Below are 26256 nucleotides of genomic sequence, written 5' to 3'. Positions count from 1 at the left end.
GAAAATGACGTACAAATGTGTGTCGTCAAAGGAAAGGATGAGGTAAGCTAAATTTTAACAGAAAATAACTTGCAAACTAATTGTGTTTTTACACAACCTTAGTTACATTTCAGAATTAAATTCTTATTGGCATTTACAATTAAAAACAATAAAAGTTCGAAATAAATTTATAATCTGATATATTGATATCAATATATAATACTAATACTGCAGTAATTGAGAAAAAAAAATACATAAAAAACTGCTACATTATTCAAAATATCCATATACATGTGTACGTAGACATGAAGTATCTCTGCATAAAGTTCTATACTCACATATAAAGTAAACAAGCTAGGTATTTCAATACAATAGAACAATAACTTCACCTTAAACAATACCACTGTTACCTTGGAAGGTAATTGAATTCGGCTAGCACTAGCATATGAAATGGGGCCATACTCTGCGAACATCTACCGAATACCGGCAAATTAAAACGCCAATCGAGCGGAAATTCGTTCTCTGCACGTTTGAATACTCGTACCTGAAAATTTTATTTCAGGTAAGGTTATTAAGCGGTCTGAAATTTATAGAATACGTTCCAACAAAAGCGTTTTACATCAAATAAGTTCCTATATGAATGACACTCGAAATAAATTAAAAAACTAGTATTTTAAATATATAAAGAATTTTAAGATTTTTTCGAAAATATTTATAGAAAATTCCGGTTTGGTAGCTCAAATTAAGTTATGTACAGTTCCTAGGTCCTATACGGTGAGGTTTCTTGTAGACATCTCACGTTCATCTGCAAGTAGATTAGGCTGTTGGTGGCTCGTTCGGAAATTCATGCCTCAGTTGTGAATCGTCAGTTACCAGACGTGCTTTGTCTTTAGACGTATCCAAACCAAATTTAATTTCAATGCATTCTTTATTTGAACATTTAGAATAAATCTTGAAGAGAAATAGTATACGTTTTACTGCACATAATATATAGATGTAAAATTTTAATACAAATACAAATCTTATTTACAAACAAATAGACTATAATGGTTATAACAACTGAAATAGTATTCCAATGGTTATAAATCTCCAGCGAAATTCAGAAAGTATAGTAGTAGGAAGCATATAGTAGATGGAAATGCAGAACTAACATCAAGTTCTAGAGCGTCTGAAATCGCACCAGGGGTATTTAATAGAATACTTATCAGAGACCACGTAAGCCCCTGAGTCTTAATTTTTATCATTAACACCTGACAGCAATTGTTACTATTAGTAGGTGAATTAATTATCAACTTACGTTGGAGCAGTGTGACAAAAAAAGCAACACTTTTTGCATATGAAGAAAAAGTTTTTGCTAAGTAGTGGGACCTTTCCTGTCTTTTTTTATTCCATTCAAATACCAAGAGAGTCATATATTTAAAAGTTTTAATGTAGTTTCTATGTTCTATAATATATAAAAAGATTTGCTCATTTTATAAATTTTTTCATGGAATCACAATCATTGTGCGTCATATAAAAAAGACAATAATTTATCCATAGTTCCAAAAGCCGTCCGTGGTGTATGAAACACCATAAATCGTTTCCAGCGTACCCATTAACAACGTAATGTGGAGGTGGGTTGCGTGTAATGGCGGCCAATATTTAGGTTGCTGCTGACTCTAGTGTAAAATTCGATACTTCTAACCTCAAGGTTAGAAGTATCGAATATTACACTAGAGTCAGTATAATTGAGTATTCTATTTTTTTTTCGATATTCTGAAATATAGAAAAAAAAACACTAATTTAAATAAAAATTTGAAGCTGCCTCACATTATTTGAATTGTTTAATTACATTATGAAACTAAGGGCTTATTGGTTCAATAAGGAGGTATGAACACCTTTTTAATTATAAGAGTGTGTAAAATAATTTCAGTTTTCGTTATTCGTATTAACTTAAGTATTATGTACGACAAGTATTTCTTACGTGTGCTAAAAAAACATTTCCTAACATGTATATTTAAAAAAAAACACCAAAACCACCTAACATAACCAACCACAGACAAAAATTTCGTACAGAAAAAAATGTATTTTTGCTTTCACATTGCGGTTGCGTTATCTCCGTTATCTCGGAGTACGTAACAAAGAAAACGAATTTTTAAAACTTTTTCAAATGTATGACTACATTTGTATGCATTTTTATTCAGTAGCTTTAACTTTCCAAATTAAAGCGAATCGAATGTTCTGTATGCTACAACTATATTCTATATGTATCGCAAATTATTGTGCACTTACATTGCAATTATTTCGATATACATTGATACAAACAAAAAAATAAGATAAAAACCTAGCTACATATATGTACAACAAGTATTTCGAAAATATACATAAAAATTTTAAAATCAAAAAATAACACACGCCACTAATTGGTAAGTCAACAATCTGATTATGAATCTAATAAATTACATAAAACTAAAAAAACCTTAAGTATATATACATATACATTATAACTAAAAATATTATTAAAAGGAGCCCCTTTAGGCAAGGTTCCGAAGATACTGGCTGCGTTCCCCCTTTGAATAGCTAGACTAATTCTTTGTCCGAAGTAGCTGCCAGCTCTTCGGTCTCCTGTGACGTCGAATAACCTTTTTGCTATTTCCTTAAAAAGTCTTGTAGCACTAGGACCCCACGGACCAAGGGTCTCGACACCGAATGGGACAAAATCATATTCGGAGCCTAGACCCCTGTATTTGTCTGCTTTTGTTTTTTTTTTTTATGTACAACTAATCTTATAATAAAGGAAATGCTATTAAATTATTTTTAATTTTTATTTTAGTTAGTCGCTATAATTAGGTTAACGTATGATATTATTCCCAGAAATAGCTTCTTCTTAAAGATGTAATGAATAGTGTAATAACACAGAATGTGTATTTTTTACTACAATTTCAATAATAATTATTAATAAATATTATTTTATATATCTAAGAATAGTTGGCTGCTTAATATAGCTTCGAACCTAGTGAGTATACAGGCTGCGTCTAGAATCTTGATTTCGCATTGCTCAGTAACAGACGCGATTTGGTTAAGTCCTGTTCCGTATAAGCTATGTTTTAGGTAGGGTCATTTGTGTCCACCATAGAGTGTGTGACCGTAACTGTTACGAGTAGATATGTAAGTAAAATTTTAATCATTAAATTACATCATTCTTTAATGATTTTTGAAAAATAAAGTCAATTCTATTTTGGATAAAGGCATTATTAGATTTGTAACATTAAAATAGTTACTAATGATTTTTAATATTTTATTTATAACCAATAAAGATAATCTTGAACAATTTCCTTTGAAATTATTACAGAGTAGTCATAATGTTTATTGACAAGCTTGCATATAAAACTTACTGACAGTGGGTTGATTCAAACACTAATGTGTTTGAAATTTTACTTAAGTGTGTGTATTATCTGTCAATCTTTCAATTGAACTATTCCTAATATTATAAAAGTTGAGAGATTTCTACACTCTTATAATGAATTTACATCTATTCAAAATGTTAATGTTTGCAGGTTTCAATTCTATGCCTCGTGTGAGGGTATCAAATCAATTGATATTGACAACATTATTATTTCGAATCCAATGACTTCCCCAACTAAAACTAACGCTCATTGTTCCGTTCCTACCATCCGAAAACCAACCTAATCTCTATTATCTCAACTTAATATACTGTGCGTGTCTTCATTGTCAGGATTATTGCTTCACAGGTGTCAGACTTGACATGATAATCTTCATAAGGCCCGGTGTAATTTAATATGCAGATAAAGTGATATTTGTCATGTAATAGTACGTATATGTTAATATTTCGGCTTAGATTCTGAAAGACCTATCACTGACTTAAACAAGCTATAAACAACAAAGCCAAAACCAACACACCTTATTTCATTGTATATTATATAATAGATGTATTTATACACATAAATATATTATAAAGAATCTGAATATATCAGATCATTTTATCATTTTCTATGAGATTTAAGTAAACATGCTAAACATTTGGGTCTGTTGTTACAATAATAAAAGTACGACTTGTAAAACAGTTTCAATTTTCAATATCAGTCTTACTAGTCATTGATGCTCAATAGTCTGAGATCCAACACGTCTACTGTGAGATCCAATCAGACTGCGACTCAGTGTGCTCGAATAGAATTACGGGCGGACATCTAGAGGTGTATGGCAATGCAAATGTAATCATATCCCACGTTCATTGCATCTGATCATCGTGAATCAGCCTGAATACGTGGATATAAGTCCAACTCCATCATAGATTGTTTGAAGATCACCTCGAATCTTTTTACTAGGTAAACCCGAAATAACGATGAAATTTTCAGAATCAGAACCATGTTGAATCGATTCGTATTTCGTATAATTATTAACGCTGTTGCTACAAGCTGAATAAATATTTTGAATAATAATTATTCCACTCGTTTCTTACTTTTAATAAAGTTTTAAAGTTTTAGTTACACAAAAAATACAATCGTACAAATTCTGTGTAAATGAAACATAAACAACGAATTGATTTAACAAAAAGCCAATCATTACAGCTCCGTTTTGAATTGTTTTAACGAATTTACATTGTCAAAAACCAAAACGCTATACGCTTAATTAAAAAACAGTAACGTAAAATAAAAAACGTACACCGAAACGATAATTTTTTTTAAATACATTTACGAATTATTCCATCGAATGTACTCGATTCTCTTTTTCGTGTTGTGTGTTCTCATAAAGCGTCTGAAAGATAGACTTTTACGCGTATCAGGCGGGTGTAATAGCGTAGAAGACACCGTGACTTCTCGTACAACCAAGCCAAATTGGTAGTGACATGAGCTCTAGGAAAAACAAAACGTTTTCCTGTTTCATACGTACCTACTGCGTGTATTGTGTGGGCCTCTGAGAGTTATCTCGCGGGTATCAGAGTAGAAATAAATGAACTCTGCTTTATATGTTAATGGTATCACGGATTTATACAATGTATCATTTTTATGAGAAATTTCAACTTAATAAAATGTTTTACTGTATATAACTTTTTGTAATAATCAAACAGGTCTTGTATAAACAAGAGCATGGAAATAAGATTTTTTATCTGTGTAGTTTTTATAAATGTTTATTTAAAGGTTTGTTTCTTTTTTTTGGTATTTTTGTTTTTTAAGCTTATTACCAAAAAAACATACGCGTGATAACATTAAATGTATAATAATAGCTATATGTATGGACATGTGTTAAATGTATGTAGGCGGTACATCGTAGCATTCGTGGCTCTGAAACGGATGAACCGTTATTAATCTAGATTTCTGTTACAGGAGAGTTGTCAAAACTACATTCGAGTGCTGGTGTCGCTCGGCACGGGAAGGCTACTGGTCTGCGGCACCAACAGCTTTAAACCATTCTGCAGAGAGTACGGTGTGCAAAGAGATTCCTATCATATGGAAAAGGAGAAGTCTGGCCAGGCGGTCTGTCCGTACGACCCTGAACATAACTCCACTGCTGTTTACGCTGGTAAGTACAAAATATGAACATATTTTTTGTGACGTACTGTTTGAATGATATGATAAAGTCGAGAACAAAAGCATACAAAAACCTAATTTCATAGAAATTAGTTTAACAAATATAACGTGTAGATCTTGATAAGATATAATTGAATTAGTATTAGAATAAGTAGCACTAAATTCATAACAAAGCTTCATAACTCAGAAACTTATTTAAATGATTCACTTCAATAGATGCAACTTCTGACATCTTATAGAATTTAATTTATATCATTTACACTAAATCTTTCTTGAATTCTCTAAAATAATTCTCTAAAAAAACGTGCTGTTTAAATATAAAAGGATAAAAATAAAATATAAAGAGATCTTCAGACGCATTTCAACATCTAAAAAATTCATTACTAAAAAATATAAAGCTGAATTTATCGTCAAAGAATGTCCTCGCAATTAGGTAGTCAGTTGAGGACATGTGACGCGTCATGGGGCACTAAAGCCGATTGCGCACGAATAAGCCCCAAATGAATGGGCGAAAAGCAACGGCTCGCACGATTTACGTGGACGTTAAACGATTCACGGTCACAATTCAATCTTATACCCGCATCGTTCACGATTACTGTTACATTTATCCTGAGAACCTAAATTACCAATTGTACGAGTATGCCCCAGACCGCCCGCTCGAAATTAATACGATTCTAATTGGAACTATTCGTTGAATCTTACAGGTTTTTTGTTTGTTTTATTTTGTTTATTAATAAATATTACAAATAATTAAATATATATTGTTTTTTTTTTGTTGTTTAATGTTCATACTATTTATTAAAAATTATCATATTTTTTGTGTAAATACAGCCCCTCGTTTTTACATTATTTTTTATTGCATATCAATTTTTATTTATGTAACACCAGCCCTATTTCTTATATTAATTTATAGAAGTGAAAATGTATATCATGTTTTAGAGTCCTATAATTCAATTCACACCAACGGACCCCATTGTTGAGACTTCGCGGTCTATATTAATTGAGTCGTAATAGGTAAACGGTTGAAATTTTTATAAAATAGGCATTGTGGGCGTTTAAAAATAAATAATAATAAAAAATATATTCAAGAAGATCTCTATGAAAAGGTTAGACGCTAATATATTAAACGTGTTTCATCATCACTACATAGTATAAAACAAAGTCGGTTTCTCTGTCCCTGCACATGTATTTACGCTTAAATCTTTAAAACTACGCAACGGATTTTGATGCGGTTCTTTTTAATAGATAGATTGGTTCAAGAGGAAGGTTTATATGTATAATAACATCCATTAAATAGTGGAGAAATACTGTTATTTTTGAGTTTTCTAATGTTATGTCGTAAATAATAATTATTTTTTTCGCTTAAATTGCAAACGCAGGCTGAACCTTACGAGATTTATCAAAATAATGTACTAAGTATTGTACACATTGAAAAGTTCTACAGAAAACTCCGCGATGGTACATACCTATCTCTTATGGATATCCCACAATAACATTTTTTTGTCATTTACTTTTTACGACAAATAATGGCTAATTTTCGAAGCGATTTTAACCAATACAGCATTAATCCTTATCCAATTAAATACCTTAAATATATTTTTTATTTAATATAGATCTATATGGCCCTTTACAGCATATGATTTAAATGAATATTTTCGAAGATATTACAGATTTAAAAATCGCAGTACGTAGCGTTTGCGGCGGTTCCGGCCGGCTTTTACTCTAAGTTAACGCGTGCGGGCCACGGGCAGTAATGAATAAATCAAAACTACTGGATCGATTTTAATCATTTTTTCAGTGAATGACATAGGCTATAATTATATTTTATACCCGTGCGAAGCCGGAGCGGGTCACTAGTTTTCGATAATTTTAGACCGTCAAATATGTATGAACCTTTTGTGATTGAGTCCGACTTCGACATTTCATTACACAGATCTTTGCCGAACCTATGACAATTCCAGCTCTAAAAAAAAAAGATATATTAATAAAAAAATTACGTTCTTTTAAGGCACAACATGTATATTTGCTATCATCCCGTTATATTAAATAAGCAATTCTTTTATGTATGTTATATTATAAGTATTAGTAAAAAGTTATCTGTTATTTAAAATAATTTATTTTAACAGTTAAAAAGTTTTTCACATCGTACTCCCCTCTTGAAAAAAACCTGACTATTCCGATGACAATGGGATCACATATGTGCTGTAGAGAAGTCATAATCAGGAAATTAGGGAAAAGAAATCTTTTTTATATCGAATGAACCCACTTTCACAGTCTGGTGGCGTACAATGGCCGCTCATTGTTGCGCTGAAAGGGATCGAGTACGTTTTATAACGTGACAACTATACAAAATGATCTACTGTGGACGTTAGTACGTGGAAGGATAGAAATCTGAAAAATGTTTGTCGGAAAGAATTCTAATAAATCCCATGAGAATCGTGAAAAAAAATATATTTTCATACAAATGACAAGGAACATGTCAAACGACAACGTGGCCTCTCACGAGCAGAGTTAAGACACAGTTCCATCTCGTATAAAATATTACCTAATCTTTGAAAATATGTCATAAAAATTTAGCAAGTTTCCCTGAATTCAACACATTCATAAACATAATACATTATCCTAATAAGACATAAATCTCTCTTATAACAAGAAAACTCATAAAACATAAGGCGACGTAAGAACGTGATACTAGTCTAAACACTCATAAATAAACTTGAGCCGTGACGAAAATCTCCAACGAATCCGGGAATATTTAGTTAGTAAGATTTTTTTTGTTCCACCAAAACCATATGTTTTCCTTATACGGCCTTCATTGTGCTCTACGAAATACACAAGTTGGAGATTATCCCAAACAAACAAACATAATTTCCTTACCCACTCACCTTTGAAAGAGAAAATCATTTATTATTCGTTTCTTAGAACACGTTAGCCTTCTATTATTGGTCACCGTAGGCGGAGCATTAACGGACCGATGAGAATAGTCAACACTATCCCGAGATTTAGACGGAACACAAGTATGTTAATGGTTATATCTAACCTAATAAGACAAAGGAAAACTTACTTTGTTCTATTTATTTGTACAAGACCCTCGTTTACAAATCACCTATACGATACTATTTCGAGACTATAATAGTATTTTTGTCTAAATTCCGAGAAAGTAGCTTTAAATCTAATGGAGAAAATGAAAGATTCATTTGGTAACGATTCTTAAGTACTTAAATAATTTTTTAACATTTTAGAGCTTACCAATCGTCAATCTGATAATTATTTTTGTTTAGAATTGAACCGTTTGTATAGTAGGGGCTTAAAAGATAAAATCATATATTTAGTGTTGATTGAACGTTTGATATGAAATATTAAAAAAATATTTAAAAAAAAATATGTATAAATCATCATAAACGATATTCGCAACGAGACAAAACATTATTATATGTATAAATTTAATGAAGTCATTCACAACCAGTAACTATTCTTTCCAGCAATAAAGTTTAAAACGTCCAAAGATGGATCCTATATACCATTTAAACTTCGGTTGACAATAGGAAATATTTGTGTAATGGCGAACGATATTTGGACAATTTCGCCAAACTCACCCCAAAATAAACACTTAATGCAACAACGACGAACATCATCAATTACTGTCCTTTGTACAATTTTCTTTACGTTAACATTCCCCCTTGCAAATTCGGTCATTCATTCGTTCGCCACTCGAATATATACAGAAATGACAGAGAAATATAATTATGCAAGTGTACCTATAAATTTAATTTTCATTTAAACTCTTGGTTTTGAATGTGGCTTCGTTCGTAAAGAAATTGCATTATCACGGTGTAATCTCGATATGAGTGTTTCTCAATCGATAGAGCCAGGGCCAGTAAAACTACCGTATACCCGGAAAACGCATAGCAATTTATTAAAAATATTCTTAAACTATATGTAATTCAGAAAACGAAACGTTAGCATGTTTAAACACAGGGCAGCGCCATCTAGTTTTACCTTATAGAACTATTCTAACAATTATAACTAAATAATATAATGATTTTCAAATTGTACAATGAGTTCATATAAAAAATGTATAAATCAATTTTATTTTAAATTTTTTACATTGTGTGTGTATTTTTTTTTTTATTCTTACTCTCAATTTGTTAGAATACTTTTCTTGATTTACTCAAGTTCAAATTATTATTTTTTTAAACATGTAATACACGACCTAGTGCTAATACTATATTTTTAAATATAATTATATAATTCATTAGTTAAATTTTGAATAGATTTTTTTTATCGACCTAAGTATGAATTAACTTATTTTTTCTTTAATTAGTATTATTTGTTTCACTACAATATCAAATAAAACAAACATTTATTTACTACTCATATATAATATTTTAATAACTATTCAATAACTTATTTGGCTTTGTTTTAGAGCCAAATAAGATATTGAAATGTATTAATTAAAACATATTTTAAATATCATTAATAAATACTCTAATATTCAACGTTAAATTAAAATCAGTAGTAAATGTTCGCACAAACTGGCCACGTATTATACTAGGATTGCTACACAAAACTGAACATTACTCGTTGGAAAGTGTAGCGCAGTCCATTACCATGGGTACGGTTAGTTATCTCCTATTGATCTGGACCAATTAAGCCATGCGCCCCATGGGACCACTATACAGATCTAATGTCTGCAGTATTGTAGCGCAGTTTTATATACACGTTTAATGGCATTGAAGTTATCAAACTGAAATATGGTTTGTGTAGACATTCAAAGATTATTCAGTAACGTACTAATGACGCCTTTTATAATGGTAATTATTTGGTTACAGTAATAATAGTAATTAATTACTTGTTGGTTAATAGTTAAGGCTTTAGGTAAAGTTTAAATCGATGCCAATTTAGTGCCATTTGTAATTAAACGTTTAATATTTTCGTCAAATATAATTGAAAGTTTTCTTTGTAAACATATGTACATTCAACCTGTAACATCCCACTGCTGGACATAGGCCTCTCTTTCCGTGTAGGAGAAGTATTGGAGCTTAATCCACCACGCTGCTCCACAGCGGGTTGGCTGATATGTTCCCTACTATGACTAACGCAATCAGGTATTTACGATTACAACCGGGACCGGCAGCGTTAAGCGACTCACAAGGACAGACATCCAAACCGGAAAGAAATATTTATACAAATATTCATCCCGAGCGGGAATCGAACTCTCAAACCGTTGGTATTTTAGGACCACTGCACCAGAGTGATTGTTACGTAAACGTATACCTATATAAATAAAAAATAATAATTATAATAAAATACTAAAACGGAAATATTTAAAATTAGTTATACCTTAAAATTAATGAACGTTTTAAAATAACATTTATCTCGGTTAATTTCTGAAGTTTCCTTGCTATGTAATAAAATTACTAGTTTAATAACAATAAAACTTTCTTGAGATTGTTCTCCCGAGAAAGAATCCTGAAGTAGTTTAATGTAGTTATTTAGTTGTTTTATGTTTTTTTTTTATTTGTTCTATCTTTAAATAGATAAAAGAATATTTTTAGTCGTTATAATGTGTTTATTGCAAATTAAATAATGAAAATATATTTAATATTTTTTTAAGGTTAAAAAATCAAATTAAAAAATAAAACTAATACTTAAAAGGAAGCAAAACTTGTACTGAATTCTCTACCAATTAAGAGAGAATCGTTAATTACTATATATTAGTTGACTATTACTGCAATGGCTTTCTCTTAACGACTGAAGCACTGCAATGCGGTACATTGCAGGGCACAGACCACCACACTATACATATGGCGATGAATTAAATTCGAACCAGCCATTTTGATATTACGTACAAAACTATAAAGTTCATTTTCGCATGCACAGTTTTGCGTTTTAACTTGAAGCTGACTGTGAAACAAAGGATGGAACGCACGGTTAGTAGGCAATTTCACTGATATTTATGAGTCGTCATGAAATAGCAAATACGATTTGCAGGCATCCGTTATTTTTTATCGCTGATGATGAAAGCATATTATAGGCGTGAAAGTACTATAAAAAATGAAATAAGTTCTCACTGTAATTTACACGTTTAATATACTTTTATAGATTTTTTTAACAAAGGCGCACCTAAAAATATTTCTACAAGAATTTATACGACTAAAAATTATATGATAACTTTCTGATCTACCTGATTTTATAAATAAAGTCAACACTGTGATATTATACGTCATACATCTATATAATAAAAATGAATGTCGTTAAGCGCATAACGCGACAATGGCTTGACCTTTTCGGCAAATTATTTGTTTTAGTATGTTCCTCAAACTCCACGGAAGGTTTTTATAACAAAAAAAGAAATATTTTTTTTTAAATAAAAATTTATGTCATCACTCGGAAAACGTTGCATTTTTTTACTAAAGCTGTACCCGCGACTTCCTCCGCGTGGAATTTAAAAAAAAAGTTATTATTCAGTTCGCAGAGTAATAATATAGATAAATTTCTAAAATAAATGTAGCCTAAGCTACTTCTTATTACATCAGCTATCTGCCAGTGAAAGTCCCGTCAAAATCCATCCAGCCGTTTCAGAGATAAGCCGGAACAAACAGACAGGCAGACAGACAGACGGACAGACAAAAATTGTAAAAAAAAAAAATATTTTAGTATATATACCGTGTATACATTTAGTAAAAAGCAATTATTTTTATATTAGAAACAGACACTTCAATTTTATTTATTTGTATAGATTAACTATTAACAGAACGAAGTCTGTCCGGGCAGCTAGTATACGAATATATATGGGAAGGTGAGTGGCATCAAATGTATCAACTTTTAGAAGGGTCTATTTTTGAAGTAAAACTTCTCTAAGCACGCTTGACATAGGGATTAAGCTGGTGAATGAGTGACGAAAGCGTTACGAAAAGTGAGATTGGGCGAGGCGAACGGAAGTTGAGAGGGATAAATAAGTTAGAGAAGATAGAAAGAGAGAGAGTTACGTTTCATAACTTTTAGTTCAGTCGTGTGGTCTAAAGCACACTAATTTTTTTTTTAATAATATGTCACTTTTATTATTATTTATTTATGTTTTTACTTTAAATATTAATTATTTTTATTTATTTTTATGTTATTAATTAATTATTATTATTAATTAAAATTTATTTATTAACTTCTAATAATTAACTACTAATTAACTATTTCCTATTACTTACGACTGCTTCACTGTGTAGAAATGGACTCCCTGCTAGACTGTCCTGATAACTGTATATATACTATCAGTACTATGCCTACCGTCAGTCTTCGAGTTATGTGATCAGTTGACGTGGGTATTTCAGATTTACAAAGGTTTTCACCTTTGAAATATATGTCAAGTTAAGTAAAAATCTCAAAATTGATTTACTAGGAAGATACTGATAACAATCTGGATTAATTATAGTCAATCTGGTTAAGTTATGTCATCTAGGTATACTTTAAAATATTTACAGTGAATTTAAAATATATGCCGTGAGCATACTAAAACTGTTTTGACATCAAAAAGATAGAATCAATAAGAATCAATAGGCTTCTGGTAATATTAATATCAATTTCGTATTGTCTTTCCAGATGGAGAACTGTATTCAGGAACGGTAGCCGACTTCAGCGGCATGGAGCCCATCATCTACAGAGAGCCATTACAAACAGAACCGTACGACTCTATGACTTTGAATGGTAAATAATTTACATAGTCCGTAACACGAAAGCTGAAACTGAGTTAGTTATGAAACTTTTACATGGCAACATTGAAGCAATGTCGCAGATGTCATTTAACCACGTTTCAGTAAACGAAGTGGAATGACGAGTGCTCACTGAATTTTGACACTTATTTTTTAAACAGCTATATACCTAATGGTAAGCGATTACCGTAGCTACAAGCGTTGCAAGGGCCTTATCGACCCCATCTACAATCCTCTGGTCACCTTACTAATCACAGGAACACAACACTGCTTAAGAGCAGTATTAATTGTATAATTGTGTTTGCTCGCAAACTAAAAAACCAAGTTCAATTACATCGACAAGTAATACAACGTAGATAGACGAAAAAAATATGCTAAATATGCAAGTATAATTATAACTATTTTAATTTATGGTAAAAGAATAATAAAGATTTATAATTTACTAGCTGACCCGGCAAACGTTGTCTTGCCGCTAAACGCTATTTAAAAATAGGGGTTGATGGTAGAGGGTTGAAAATTTAGGGTTGTATGTATTTTTTAATGTTGTATCATAAAAAAATAGAAATTAAAAATTTTGTCTAAAAAATAAAAAATAAATTTAGGGGTGGACTACCCCTAACATTTAGGGGGATGAAAAATAAATGTTGGCCGATTCTCATAGATACCGGATAAGCACAAAAAATTTCATCAAAATCGGTCAAGCCGTTTCGGAGGAGTATGGCAACGAAAACTGTGACACGAGAATTTTATATATAATTTATATAAATTAGTAATAACATATCCCTTAATATGTATTCATAGTTTAAATATTTATGTATAGTATAGACCATTGCGCGTGAATGTCGCTGTCAAACATACATCTGTCAAATTAATTGAATTTAGAACGCATTTCGGTGGGAACTCTCGTCACAGCCATGATATCCGATGCGACAGACGATAAATCAGATTAGGATCGTGTTAAAATCATCGACACTATGTTATGGTATTGTTAGGGTTGCCAATGATAAAAACTTAAATAAATAAATAAAAACCTCATACTCAACGCTACCCAGTAAGATTCCTCTGTCCAGGGGTATGGAGACACACAATTCATAAGCACAAACACCTATAAGGCCTATACAACTCTTTGCCATGAGCGGGGATTGAGCCCATGATAGTGCAACTGCCAGTGGTGTGACCTCTGCGGCAATGCGTCATCAAACTTTATATAATTTATAATTTTTGTTTTATAAAATTTCACACATTTATAAATTAATGATATATTTTCATATAAGAGATAGTTGCTTTATAGATAAATCAAAATACTTAAATTTACCGGAAGTGAACCTTATCAAAATTCGAAACGTAAGGGTAAATCTTCTAAGCGATAAACAAACGCTCATGTAAACGATATCGTTACATTGTAAATAAGGTTGGAGCGTCAGCCCTGTAATAAGAGGGCTGTAGTTAATCATGTTAGTTTACATAATGCATTAATATCGACCTGTTTGCTACTAATGCTAATTATTCCGTTCGCAGCTCCTGATTTCGTGAATTCATTAGTACACGGAAACTTCGTCTACTTTTTCTTTCGGGAAACTGCTGTCGAATACATCAACTGTGGAAAAGTACGTATAAATTTCGTTCTGTATATATTTATGTATATATAAAACAGCTCGGGGGGCGGGTATATAATGTATAAAGGTTTCCAGTGGCTGTGTTATTTAAAAAGCTAAAAGCTAGGTTTAAAGCTAAAACTATAGATGTAATTCTTACTTCTTTATATATTTAATAAGCTTACATTTTAAAGCTACTAGCAGCTGCGTGTTTAACATGTTATGTTAATAATTTATGTTATGTTATGCTATGTTAAGAAATTTCTTATCAATGTTAAGACAGGCTGTCGCATGCTGTTAAGTTTGTATATTATATTTTTCTTTAACGTTTCACGTTTAAAAAATGTAATAAAAAAACAATTGATAGAATGAATTAGGCTACAAAAGCACTTTTGAATTGTCATGTTTATTCATTGTAATTGTGTTAGATTTTAATACAATAACTAGGTATCGATAATATGAAGCGTCTGATAAGAAAAATCGGTAATTATTTACGTAGTTCCTACATTAACGTTCGCTTTACAGGCGGTGTTTTCTCGAGTTGCTCGGGTGTGTCGCGACGACCGCGGCGGACCGCACCGGTTCAAACAACGCTGGACGTCGTTCCTAAAGTCGAGACTCAACTGCTCCGTTGCAGGGGATTTCCCTTTCTACTTCAATGAAATACGTAAGTACCTATAAATTTGCTACGCCTATTGATGGTAGGAATTCTAAATATAATTCAATATTTATGTTAAAATTGATTGATAAGTAGTTAATTTTTTACTTTCTAATGCCGTGCTTGCCGATATGTATTTGACTTGCTTTGTCTATCTAAGAAAATATAAAATCGCAATCAAAACCAGAACTTATGTCATTCAATTTTCGTCTAAACTTTCACAATTTACAACAGGCTCAAATGTACATTTAATTAGACACCACATGTTAACGCCAATCTTCTTGATCATGTACATATACTCGTATATTCTTGTACTGAACACAAATATTTAATGAATTGGAACAAATGAAATCATTTTGTTAAGTACACTCCATTGTTAGAAAAATTAGCGGAATTTTAGTATAAAAAGGAATACAATAGAAAGCAATGTTTGTAAAGTTGATTGTGTTAAGAGTTTTAAAATATATCAAGCGGACAATTTTTTTGTTTTATATCAAATAAAGATTTATTTATCATTAGAAAACTACAGTTGCGCGGAATTTTTCAACTTAATATTGTCTTTATGCACGCCCAAATGGAGAATACGAATCTAAAGGCAGAACTGCATATTTCACTAAAAATGTTTTATTTCCAGAATCAACAACAGAACTAATTGAAGGCGTCTACGGTGGCCTCAATGCACAGTTAATTTACGGCACGTTCACAACTCCTCCAAACAGTATATCGGGGAGTGCCGTCTGTGCGTTCAGTATGCAAGATATCGCAGATACGTTCGAAGGAACTTTTAAGGAGCAAAGTGCGATCAACTCTAATTGGCTGCCAGTAAATAGTGCAAAGGTGCAATTGATATTACCATAACGTATTTATTTATTTATTTTACACTTTATTGTACATCAAACAAATAAAATAAACAAGCACATTAGCCATAATTTGTAGAAAAAAAATGTACAAAAGGCGGCCTTATTGCTTAAAAGCAATCAACGTAATGAATTATATTTCTAAATTCATTGAAACAAATTTTCAAGTTTCAAATATCTTACTTAAATCTTTTAAATCCATCAGAAATCTTCATAATCTCTTATTTATCACCACTACTTGACTTATATTTAAATTGAGGAAAATCAAATATTCCTCATACTGTTTGATATGGCTCAAAATTCTCAGGCTAATTTTTGAAAAGAGTTTTTAGTAACATTAGAACAAATTACTTTACTTTAAATATTTCTAGGTACCAGAACCTCGACCGGGTACTTGCCACAATGATTCAAGGCAGTTGCCAGATCAAACGTTGAACTTTATCAAAACTCACGCTTTAATGGATGAATCAGTGCCAGCTTTCTTTGGAGAACCAATAGTTATAAGAACCAGTTTTCAGTAAGTATCGAGATCAAATTATATCATTAACCGAGAGCGTCTTTTTTTGTATAAAGTAAACACTGATTTTCATCTACTTATTATTACTCCCTTGCCTAATATTGGGCCTTCCGTTTTAACCCGAAACAAAACCTAATAAAAAAATATTAGAAAATGAATTATTTTATACTGAGCTTCCAAGTGCAACATACATAATATTTAAATAAAATATTTTGTTTCAGTTATCGATTTACACAAATCGCTGTAGATCCTCAAGTAAAAACTCCTGGTGGAAAAGCGTATGATGTTCTATTTATTGGGACAGGTACCTATAACATACTTATTAACCTCATTACACTATTTATTACCTAAATGCACTAAAACGAGTTTCAAAGTTAGCAACTAAACATTATTTTTTCTTAATTTTTGCATGACTTCATTAACTTTTTTCTTTAAGATAATGGCAAAATCATCAAAGCAATAAACGCAGTATCTTACGATTCGAACAAGCGAGCGGTACCAGTTGTTATTGAAGAGTTACAAGCGTTCGCCGCTGGTTCTCCTGTTAGAGCTCTAAGGGTAGCCAGAGCTGGCCGAGACGCTGCGAGGCTCATCGCTGTATCAGATAGAGAAGTCCTTAGTCTGAGATTGCATCGGTGTTCAAGTGACAAGATAAGCTCTTGCTCGTAAGTTTTAAATTTTTTGTTTTAAAAGAATATACTAATTTGGATTGTTTTCTATTTTATTTATTGATTTTAGACTTTGTATAAAGTTACTTAGTTATGAGTTATATAATTACTAGTAAAACTAGAGATTAAATCATACCGTTTTTAAAAATATAAAATAGGTACTAACCGTAATACTAACCATATTATTCCTCAATAGGGAATGCGTAGCGCTTCAAGATCCATACTGCGCTTGGGACAAACAAGCTGGTAGATGTCGCGCTTATTCACACGGTGTCAGCCGTTGGCTCGATGAGAATTCGTTCTACCAAAGCGTCAGCACAGGAAGCCATGCTGCCTGTCCACATAGTTAGTATAGCACATAGCTCTTTTCTATCAAAGAAATGACTTTAGCAAACTGTAATACTTCAGTTGTGTGGTCTAAAGCACACTCGTATTTATTTAATCATTAAATTTTGTGAAATATTAAATATTTTTAAAATATTAAATATTTTTATTTCCGTATTTACACAACATATTCAAGTAACAAGTGACAAAAAAGGAACAATCAGTTTCTAGGTTTAATTTGAAAGCAATTACTATTTTGATCTCTACTTCTCCTAGCTAGGTAGCTGAGCTATCTATATTAAGGAGAAGAGATTTGTCTCCCAAGAATTCTACAATTTTTACTTTTCATTAGTTTGCCACGAGTTGTTCAGAGTTCAAAGTTACATTATAGATTATAAAGTTACATTACATTCTACAAAAGATAACATACATAATTTTTAATATTAAGTAGGTTAAGAGTGAAATAATAAAAAACAAAAAACAAATAAAAACAAAAAAAAAATGAAATAAAATAGTAATTTTGTAACAGATATGTCTGCATGATTTCAACTAAGAGTTACCAATATGTATTTGTGTGTGCGTGTATGTAAGTGTGTGTTGGTATATGTGTATGTTTGTGTTGGTGTGTATGTTTGTGTTTCTGTGTATGTTTGTGTGTGTGCAAGTATGCTGATATGTCTTTTATCAGGAAATTTGGTGGATGCACTACATGGTGACCGAATTAAGCAATCAGTTTGAGGAGTTCTTCAGTTTCGTCATAAGTTTTAGAAAGAAGAAAGGAACGGACGGTTCTTTTGCAAGTTGCATAGGGTAAGGAATAGATAGGTAATTTTATATTTAGTTTATTATATAGATATGGCCCGAGAAAATAATTAAATCGTTTTGTGAAGGCATAATTCGACTGTGGGATAGTACAAATCTTGTCTTTTCGTCGTTTTCGGATCGGAATAAAGGGGGTCTTTCTGTGTTGCATAAGAATAGTTTGTAAAATATAGTGCTGTCTGACGTTGAGAACATTCCATGTTTTGTAAAGTTCTGTAGTTAATAATAGGCTTAAATGTGGCTACCTTCAATATTGCTCTGTGGGCTATTTCCAGCGGTTTTATTGCGGAAGAAGCAACGGCACCCCAACATGCAATGCAGTAGGTAATAATTGTTTGACATAAGGCATAATAGACTGTGCGTATTACATAACAGTTGGCAATATGTCGTAGGTTTTTAAAAATATAAATTAGTTTCCTGACCCTAGTTGTAAGAAGATTAATGTGTGTTTTAAAGTTAAGAGTTTTGTCTATGTATATACCTAAGTATCGTATATTATCAACGGTGGCTATGAGAGGACATTTGCATGCTGTGTCTATTTGTGAGTATGCGTGACAGGAGTGAGCTTTTAATATGATAGGAGTTTGGGGTTGTGATTTTGGTGAAATAGAAAAAGTTATAAATTTTGTTTTTGATGTATTTAATGTAAGAGTATGAGAAAGAAGCCAATCATATGCAGAACTAAGACCGTTTTGAGCAATAATCTGAACTTCAGCCCACGAGTTTCCATAAAAAGTGAGTGCTGTGTCATCAGCAAAAGACACTATTTTTGAATTAGGGGTGTACAAATTACATAAATCATTTATGTAGGCTAAAAACAACGTAGGACCAAGAATACTGCCATGTGGCACTCCACAGGTTATTGAAATTTCATTGCTAATATAGTTACCCAGTTTAACCATTTGTGTCCGATTTGTCAGGTAGCTTTGGAATAAGTCCAATTGTAAACCTCTTACTCCCAACATGTCTAATTTTAATAACAGTTTGGACTTAGGAATGGTGTCAAAAGCCTTAGCAAGGTCAAGAAATATGGTAAGCACTTTGTTGTGGTTATTTAATTTGTTAATGATGAAGTCCATAATGTCTTGAACTGCATCAGAGGTACTTCTATTCCGTCTAAAACCGAATTGTTGTGGAGAAATCAAATTAAACTTTTCAAGGAAATCTACGAATCTATTATTTATTAAACGCTCGAGAACTTTCGATAGAGAAGTAAGAACCGCTATAGGGCGATAATTATTAAAAGACTTTACATCACCTCCCTTAAAAATTGGATGAATAATTGCCTTTTTGAATGCTGTCGGAAAAATGCCAGTCTGGAAGCACAAGTTGAAAATATAACATAACACTGGTGAAAGTAATGAAGAGTATCTTTTTAAAGTAGCAGGTGAAATTCCATCCCATCCTGTCGCTGCATTTGTTCTTAGAGAGTTAATTACAGCCATGATTTCTTTAGGATCCGTTTCATTTAAAACAAAGGTGTTTGTTAGTCTGGTATATCGTATGCACATAGGTTGAGACGATGGGTCTTTGCAGATGATTTTGTCCGCTAGATTTTTTGGTGTTTCAACAAAAAAATTGTTTATGTGATTACAGGTCTGTGAAGGTGATTCGGCGTGAGACAGTAGGTGATTTGGTGAATGTTGTGATTTTGATATATTTGTAATCTTTTTCAATTTGTCCCAGAGAATCTTAGAATTATTTCCAGCCTTAGTAAGTTCATCGGTATCGTACTGTCGTTTAACTTTTTTTAAAATTTTATTGCAAAAGTTTCTGTATCGTTTATAACTAATTTCGAGAATACTATTATTGGGCGACTTTTTTAATTTTTTATGTAGTGAATCCCTGTGTCGTATACATCGCAAGAGCCCAGGTGTAATCCAGGGTTTTATGATTTTTTTTCTAGCAGGTAGTTTAATAACATTGGTACTATTAGAAATAGCACTATTTAGCATATTCACCAGAGTGTCAGCAGCAATATTAGGGTCCTTAATAGAATAAATGGGGGTAAAATCAATTTCTTTCATTTGTTTGTCAAGTTTCGCAAAATCTACTTTTGTTATATTATTGGATGTTGTTTTGGATTTAATTTTTTTACAAAACAAGCACAGAAGAGAAGAAAAATGGTCAGTCACTGTGGTTTCAAGAACTAGAGAAATTGCGGGGATTTTAGTTTTTAAAATAAAATGATCAAGGCAGTTGGAACCTCTAGTGGGTATGGTATGGGCGGGCAAGAAACCATGAAATGCCAGAGCATTGAGATAGTCATGAGCGCGTGTGTCCAAGGTATGTGGTTTTATATCCAAATTTATGTCGCCAGTTAAAACGACTGAATTGAACTTAGCGAAGGATGGTAATATGTCAATTAGTGTAGAGATAAATGGATCTACATTGTCAACTGCCGGTGATCGATAAAGGCAAAGAATAGCTAGATCCATCCCAATATTAACCAACATTCCAGTAGCACAGCCCCCCAAATCTACCTCTGTGCATGTGGCATCAAGGTCGTCTTTGATATACACAACTACACCATCACTCTGATTCAAATTATATTTGGTACAGTGTGCTGAATAATTTGTTAAAAAAGGGATGTTAGTATTACTGCTACACGGTAACCAGCATTCGGTCAAAACAATAACATCACAGTTAATGGAAATTCGATGAAGTACTGTTTGCAGACTTAAGAAGTTACAATTTATTGATCTTATGTTCTGGGCAAAGATTTTAAAGTAATGCTGCGGTTGCTTAATAAATAGTTGTACCTGTTCTGGACTACAACAATACGACTCCGATACAGATAATTGATCAAGATTGTCCGATAAATTATTATTAATAGCCATTTTTGAAAATAAAGTTAAGGGTAATTAAATTTTTACAATGCTGGAGAAAATATTCCAGATAAAAGGTAGGTGTATTATATAAGTTTAGTGTTAGAATGAGGTAGTGTTTGTTTAGTGTGAGAGTAGAGTATAGGCATGAAAATAGGTAATGTTGTTCATGTATTGGTGTAAATGAGTGTAAGTTCACAAAAGGTTTACAAATTAATACTAAAAGGAAGCATGAGTTAAAGCAGAAAACTAGCCACGCAGACATATTAAAGTTATAATAATCTAGTCATATGTTAGTATTATTATTCCTCAACGATAACTGCTGTAATTGTTGTTCGGTTCTTATGACAATATATTGTGTATCAGAACTTTTCTTGATCAAGACACGTCCATTTGATGTCCAGCAGAAAGTGAAAGCGTTTGCCTTACAGAAGTTTCTTGCAGCATAAAACAGTTTTTTGAAATATGGAGTTAGCTGCTCTGCGATGTAAACAGGTGTACGGGGTACATCAAGGCCCAGATGAGTCGAATTAATTTTACTGCTAGTATTTTTATTGTTGAATTGTTTTACAGAGGTCAGAAAGTTATTCTTAAGAAGAGTATTTGTAAATTCGACGCTGATGCTTGACACCCTGCTTTCCTTTTTTGATGGTAGTCTAGAGATATCTCGAATATCGGACATTTGTATCTCCATTCCTATTTTCTTTGACAGACGATGTACTAAATCATATAACATATTCTTATTTTCTTGACGTATTTTGGGGACATTACGCATTTCTACGCAGGTTTTAATAAGGTTGTAATCAATAAAGTCTATTTTTCCTTCCAGTGAGCACATTTTCTCAGCTATTTTATTGCGTTCACTTTCAAGTTTTGAAATTTTTTCTTCTATGGCGGTCAATTGATCCGAAACATATGTAACAGATTTCTCTATGTCTCGATTAGATTCTTCTATTTTTACGTATTGAGTTTTTATATCTAGTATATGCGTTTCTAATTTATCTAGTCACGTATTTTGAGAGCTTACCAATTCTTTAATCATGTTCATGAGGTCGGTTCTTAGTTCTGTTATTGAGTCCGTATGTTCATCTGAAGACCGGCGCCGCTTTGAACGCTGTATAAGATTTACTGCCGTGAACTCCGGCGTAAGAGCTTGTTCAATACATAATTTTTGTATATCGGACTCCGAACGTGAAGGTTGTCGAGTTGGAGAAATATTTGGTGGTGTTCGAAGCATATTGGATTATGAATGAAAGAAAAAAAAATCCAAAATAAAAATAAAAATGGAGACAAAAAAAAAAAAAAAATAAAAATTTATATATCTTGCACCTTCCGATTTCACTGAGGTTCGAACGTTCAACGCTTAACTTATGAATTCATGCATATACACCGCAGGACCACCGAAACATTAACTTTAGATGCGAAATTATCATATATGTTATTAATGTTTTAGACAGATATGATTGCGCTATGACATTTATTAAGGTCAAGCGCCACGACACATCGAAGCAACACTAAACAATTTAAGTTCACTGTAACATTCGTTTTTAAAGTTTTTATAAGTAATTGCTGCTGCACTGTTGAATTTTTACACAAAATTGGTAGTTCGTATGTTAAACTCGTACTTGCAATGTTTATTCACCTTTTCACTGAGTTTTAAACCACTTTTATAAAATAAAATGTAAGGATATATACAAAAACACGTCTGCTCGCGACGACGTCCGAAGGGGGGGGGGGACTAAGTTTTCCAAAGTTTTGCATACGCCTTTTCTCGTATTAAAAAAACGCCTTGAGCTACTATCAAATTTTTGAATTTCTTAGGTTAGCTAGGTTACCTACATACATACTATTATTATATTGTTATCTCGTAACTATTCTTTACCGCCAAACACGATATGATTTTCAAGTACAAAACTCCTTAAAAAGTAATTCATGGAATTGAAACCTTCAACTGCCAGTTCTGTTTCCTCATTTATCTAAAAGATTTTTTTTAAGTAGGACACGTATTGGGAAGTACCTAAAACCTTAAAAAAGATCTCTGCTAAATAATACTACTATATACAACTATAATATAAAATATCTATTTAAAAAAATACTTGCACTGTACGTTATACTTTTCATTGTTAAATAATATTTTTGTAGGTAAAGACGCTGGAGCTGTAGGGGGGCTGAGCTCTGGTTTATATGACGATGCAAGAGGTGAAAACAAGGGGGAAGTAATCAACATTGTTCAAGATAAGGACGGCAAGGGAAACAATAATAATAATGAAGGTAAATTGAATTGAAATCATAAATTCCTCTAATAATTCTATAATTCTAGTAAAGACTTATTTAAGGCGTTTTCATATGTTACATTTTCGTTATCTTCTAATATTTAAGTCACACTTACAGCAAGAAAGCTCAAATAAATTATAGTATGTGTTTTCACCACCACCTATAATTTTGTTACCTACATGTTATGAAAATCTATGAAAAAATAAAAATATGGTTACTGCCGTTTTTTATAATATTGCATAGATTATGCTTATTGTGATGCTTTGCCTCAACAAAAATGCTCGCAAAAATTATTTGTCAAGTCTAACGGATCACACAACATCAGCATTATCAAACAAACAATCAAATTCTTTCATCATCACCCGATGCGACCGATGGCGGGATAACCATTATCCCGCCATCTGTCAGTTTTGTAAATTCCAAGGTGGTAGTGGAACTGTGTTATCCCTTAGTCGCCTCTTACGACACCCACGGGAGGAGAGAGGGTGGCTATATTCCTTACTACCGTAGCCACACAGCGTTCTTTAGCTTCATTAAATTAGTATAGATTAAAATTATTTCATATATATATTTCAGGTCCAGAAGTGCTACAAGCAGATCCCCCTCCCGCCGCCTATTCAGTAGAAACACTAGCGCTGGCAGTCGCAGCCGGGGCTCTGGCGGCGCTGGGCGCTGGGTTTGCTGCTGGTTATATTTGTGGACGGCGTTGCAAGAAGGACGATGATGATAACATGCCGTACCCTGATACGGAATACGAGTACTTTGAGCAACGACAGAATATTAACAGGTATAAATTTTATTTACACACTCTTTCTCTCTCATATTTGTCTATCTACTGTATCTATCTTCACTCTTTTACTCTCTGTTTATGTACGAAAAGATAATACTACAAAATTACGTCAATGATTTGTAATATTGTAATTCAACACTGCAATTTTATTGACTTGCAATAAAATTTCAACCTTGAAATTACCGCACACTGTTTCGATATTCCAGGATTCAAGCAGAACCGAAGTTACTGCAACAAGTAGAGGAAGTCACATACGCGGAGCCAGTGCTAGCCCCACAGCCCAAGCCCGCGTCCCCACGTGCCACACTGCGCAAGCACCCACCATACCACCCCCACCACGAAACACTCTTCCAGTTCCAACCCGACTCGTACCGCCGGGATAACTTCGGGACGCTTCGCTCCCACCAGGTCAATGTCAGTTGTGCTTTGTTCTCTATGCTTAATTAGAATGATGATAATGTACGAACAACAGTGGCTAGATAGTCCTTAAGGGGTCTCAATAAAATACCTTTGCATGTTTGAGGGAGGGGGGATTGCTTAGTGTGGTATAATGTGACAAGGGAGAAAGGGGAGAACTTCAATTTTTTTTTTTAATTTTGGTAGGGTCATAGAAAGTGTGACCATAGCGTGACAAAGGGGGAGATAGAGTTCCAAAATGGTTTAATTTTATCTGACCTATTTTATGGGTGGGATAACGAGCTATATTAAATTAGTTTTAGAAGAATTTATTGTTCACTAAGTAAAAATACCAAATCGTTTTTTCGTATAGCCACAGCCATGTTGAGCGTACTCTCAAACTTTTTTTTTATAGTTTTATTTGGAAGCTAGTCGATGTTCACGTGATTTTCATTTTATCATTATTTAAAAGATTTCTTAATTTTATTATTTACGTAAATAAATTCTCACGAAAATTATAATTCAGACAGTGGCTTTTTGAACCTTATCATATTTTTTTAAAAGTAGTTTTATAACAGCACCAAAAGTACACTAAAATAATGATTTTTAATCTCAGCAAATTATGATCTAAGTATGAATATTTTTTAAAAAGTAGTTTTATAACAGCACTAAAAGTACACTAAAATAATGTTTTTTAATCTCAGCAAATTATGATCTAAGTATGTCAGGTTTGTCGATATCAATTGTCATCGTGCTTTTTTTTTGTAAATCATCTGCACAGCATTCTGTTCAAAAATTTTTTATTCACCCAAAATTAAATTTCGAACTAATCTAATTTGCTATGTGGCTTGCCGTATATTTCATTGTTTGTTTCATTAATCAAAATCATAAATTATTATCCATTTCATTATTCATTCTTATCATTAATACCATGGAATTATTGTGAGTTTGATTGATTAACAAATTCTATACTAAAAACTTAAAATAATTTCATAATGACTTTGCAAAATTGGATGCGTACTTATCATTGCGCTAGATCGTCAAAGTAGTTATAGATATGTTCTTGTTTGTAGTGTTCGACCAATGTCGTTTGTCAGTTCGTGATACAAATGCATTTTACTTGTCTAAAATACGCATCCTATTTGCAAGGTATAATATCACTAACGCCTCATTAATTTTATGTTCTCATGCATCCATATTCACTGCGGCATGTTAGTTAACGCAGGAATATTCGGACCGCAGGGCGATGGGTACCGGCGTGGGAACGACAATGGCTTCTCGACCACGCGCTCAGTGAAAAAAGTGTATCTCTGA

General features: G+C 32.4%; 1 protein-coding gene across 1 annotated transcript; it reads left to right on the top strand.

Annotated features, from left to right (window-relative positions):
• LOC123661789 (semaphorin-1A) lies at nucleotides 1-26256 on the top strand. Its single transcript, XM_045596729.1, has 14 exons — nucleotides 1-42; nucleotides 5304-5499; nucleotides 13104-13208; nucleotides 14732-14820; nucleotides 15334-15475; nucleotides 16101-16303; nucleotides 16695-16840; nucleotides 17062-17144; nucleotides 17277-17505; nucleotides 17705-17853; nucleotides 23625-23753; nucleotides 24333-24543; nucleotides 24753-24954; nucleotides 26185-26256. The coding sequence occupies exons 1-14, from the start codon at nucleotides 16-18 to the stop codon at nucleotides 26254-26256; spliced, it is 1983 nt and encodes a 660-aa protein (XP_045452685.1). The 5' UTR covers nucleotides 1-15.

This window comes from Melitaea cinxia, chromosome 17 (genome assembly GCF_905220565.1).
Source record: "Melitaea cinxia chromosome 17, ilMelCinx1.1, whole genome shotgun sequence".
NCBI lineage: Eukaryota > Metazoa > Arthropoda > Insecta > Lepidoptera > Nymphalidae > Melitaea > Melitaea cinxia.
Note: the sequence above shows the minus strand (reverse complement) of the source record. Positions and strands in the feature narration are given on the sequence as shown.

Coding starts and splice junctions, on each gene's coding strand:
- LOC123661789 (XM_045596729.1), top strand. CDS start 16: ATGTGTGTCGTCAAAGGAAAGGATGAG. Junction 16,304..16,694: donor TGCCAGTAAATAGTGCAAAG/GTGCAATTGATA, acceptor AAATATTTCTAG/GTACCAGAACCTCGACCGGG. Junction 17,506..17,704: donor GACAAGATAAGCTCTTGCTC/GTAAGTTTTAAA, acceptor ATTCCTCAATAG/GGAATGCGTAGCGCTTCAAG.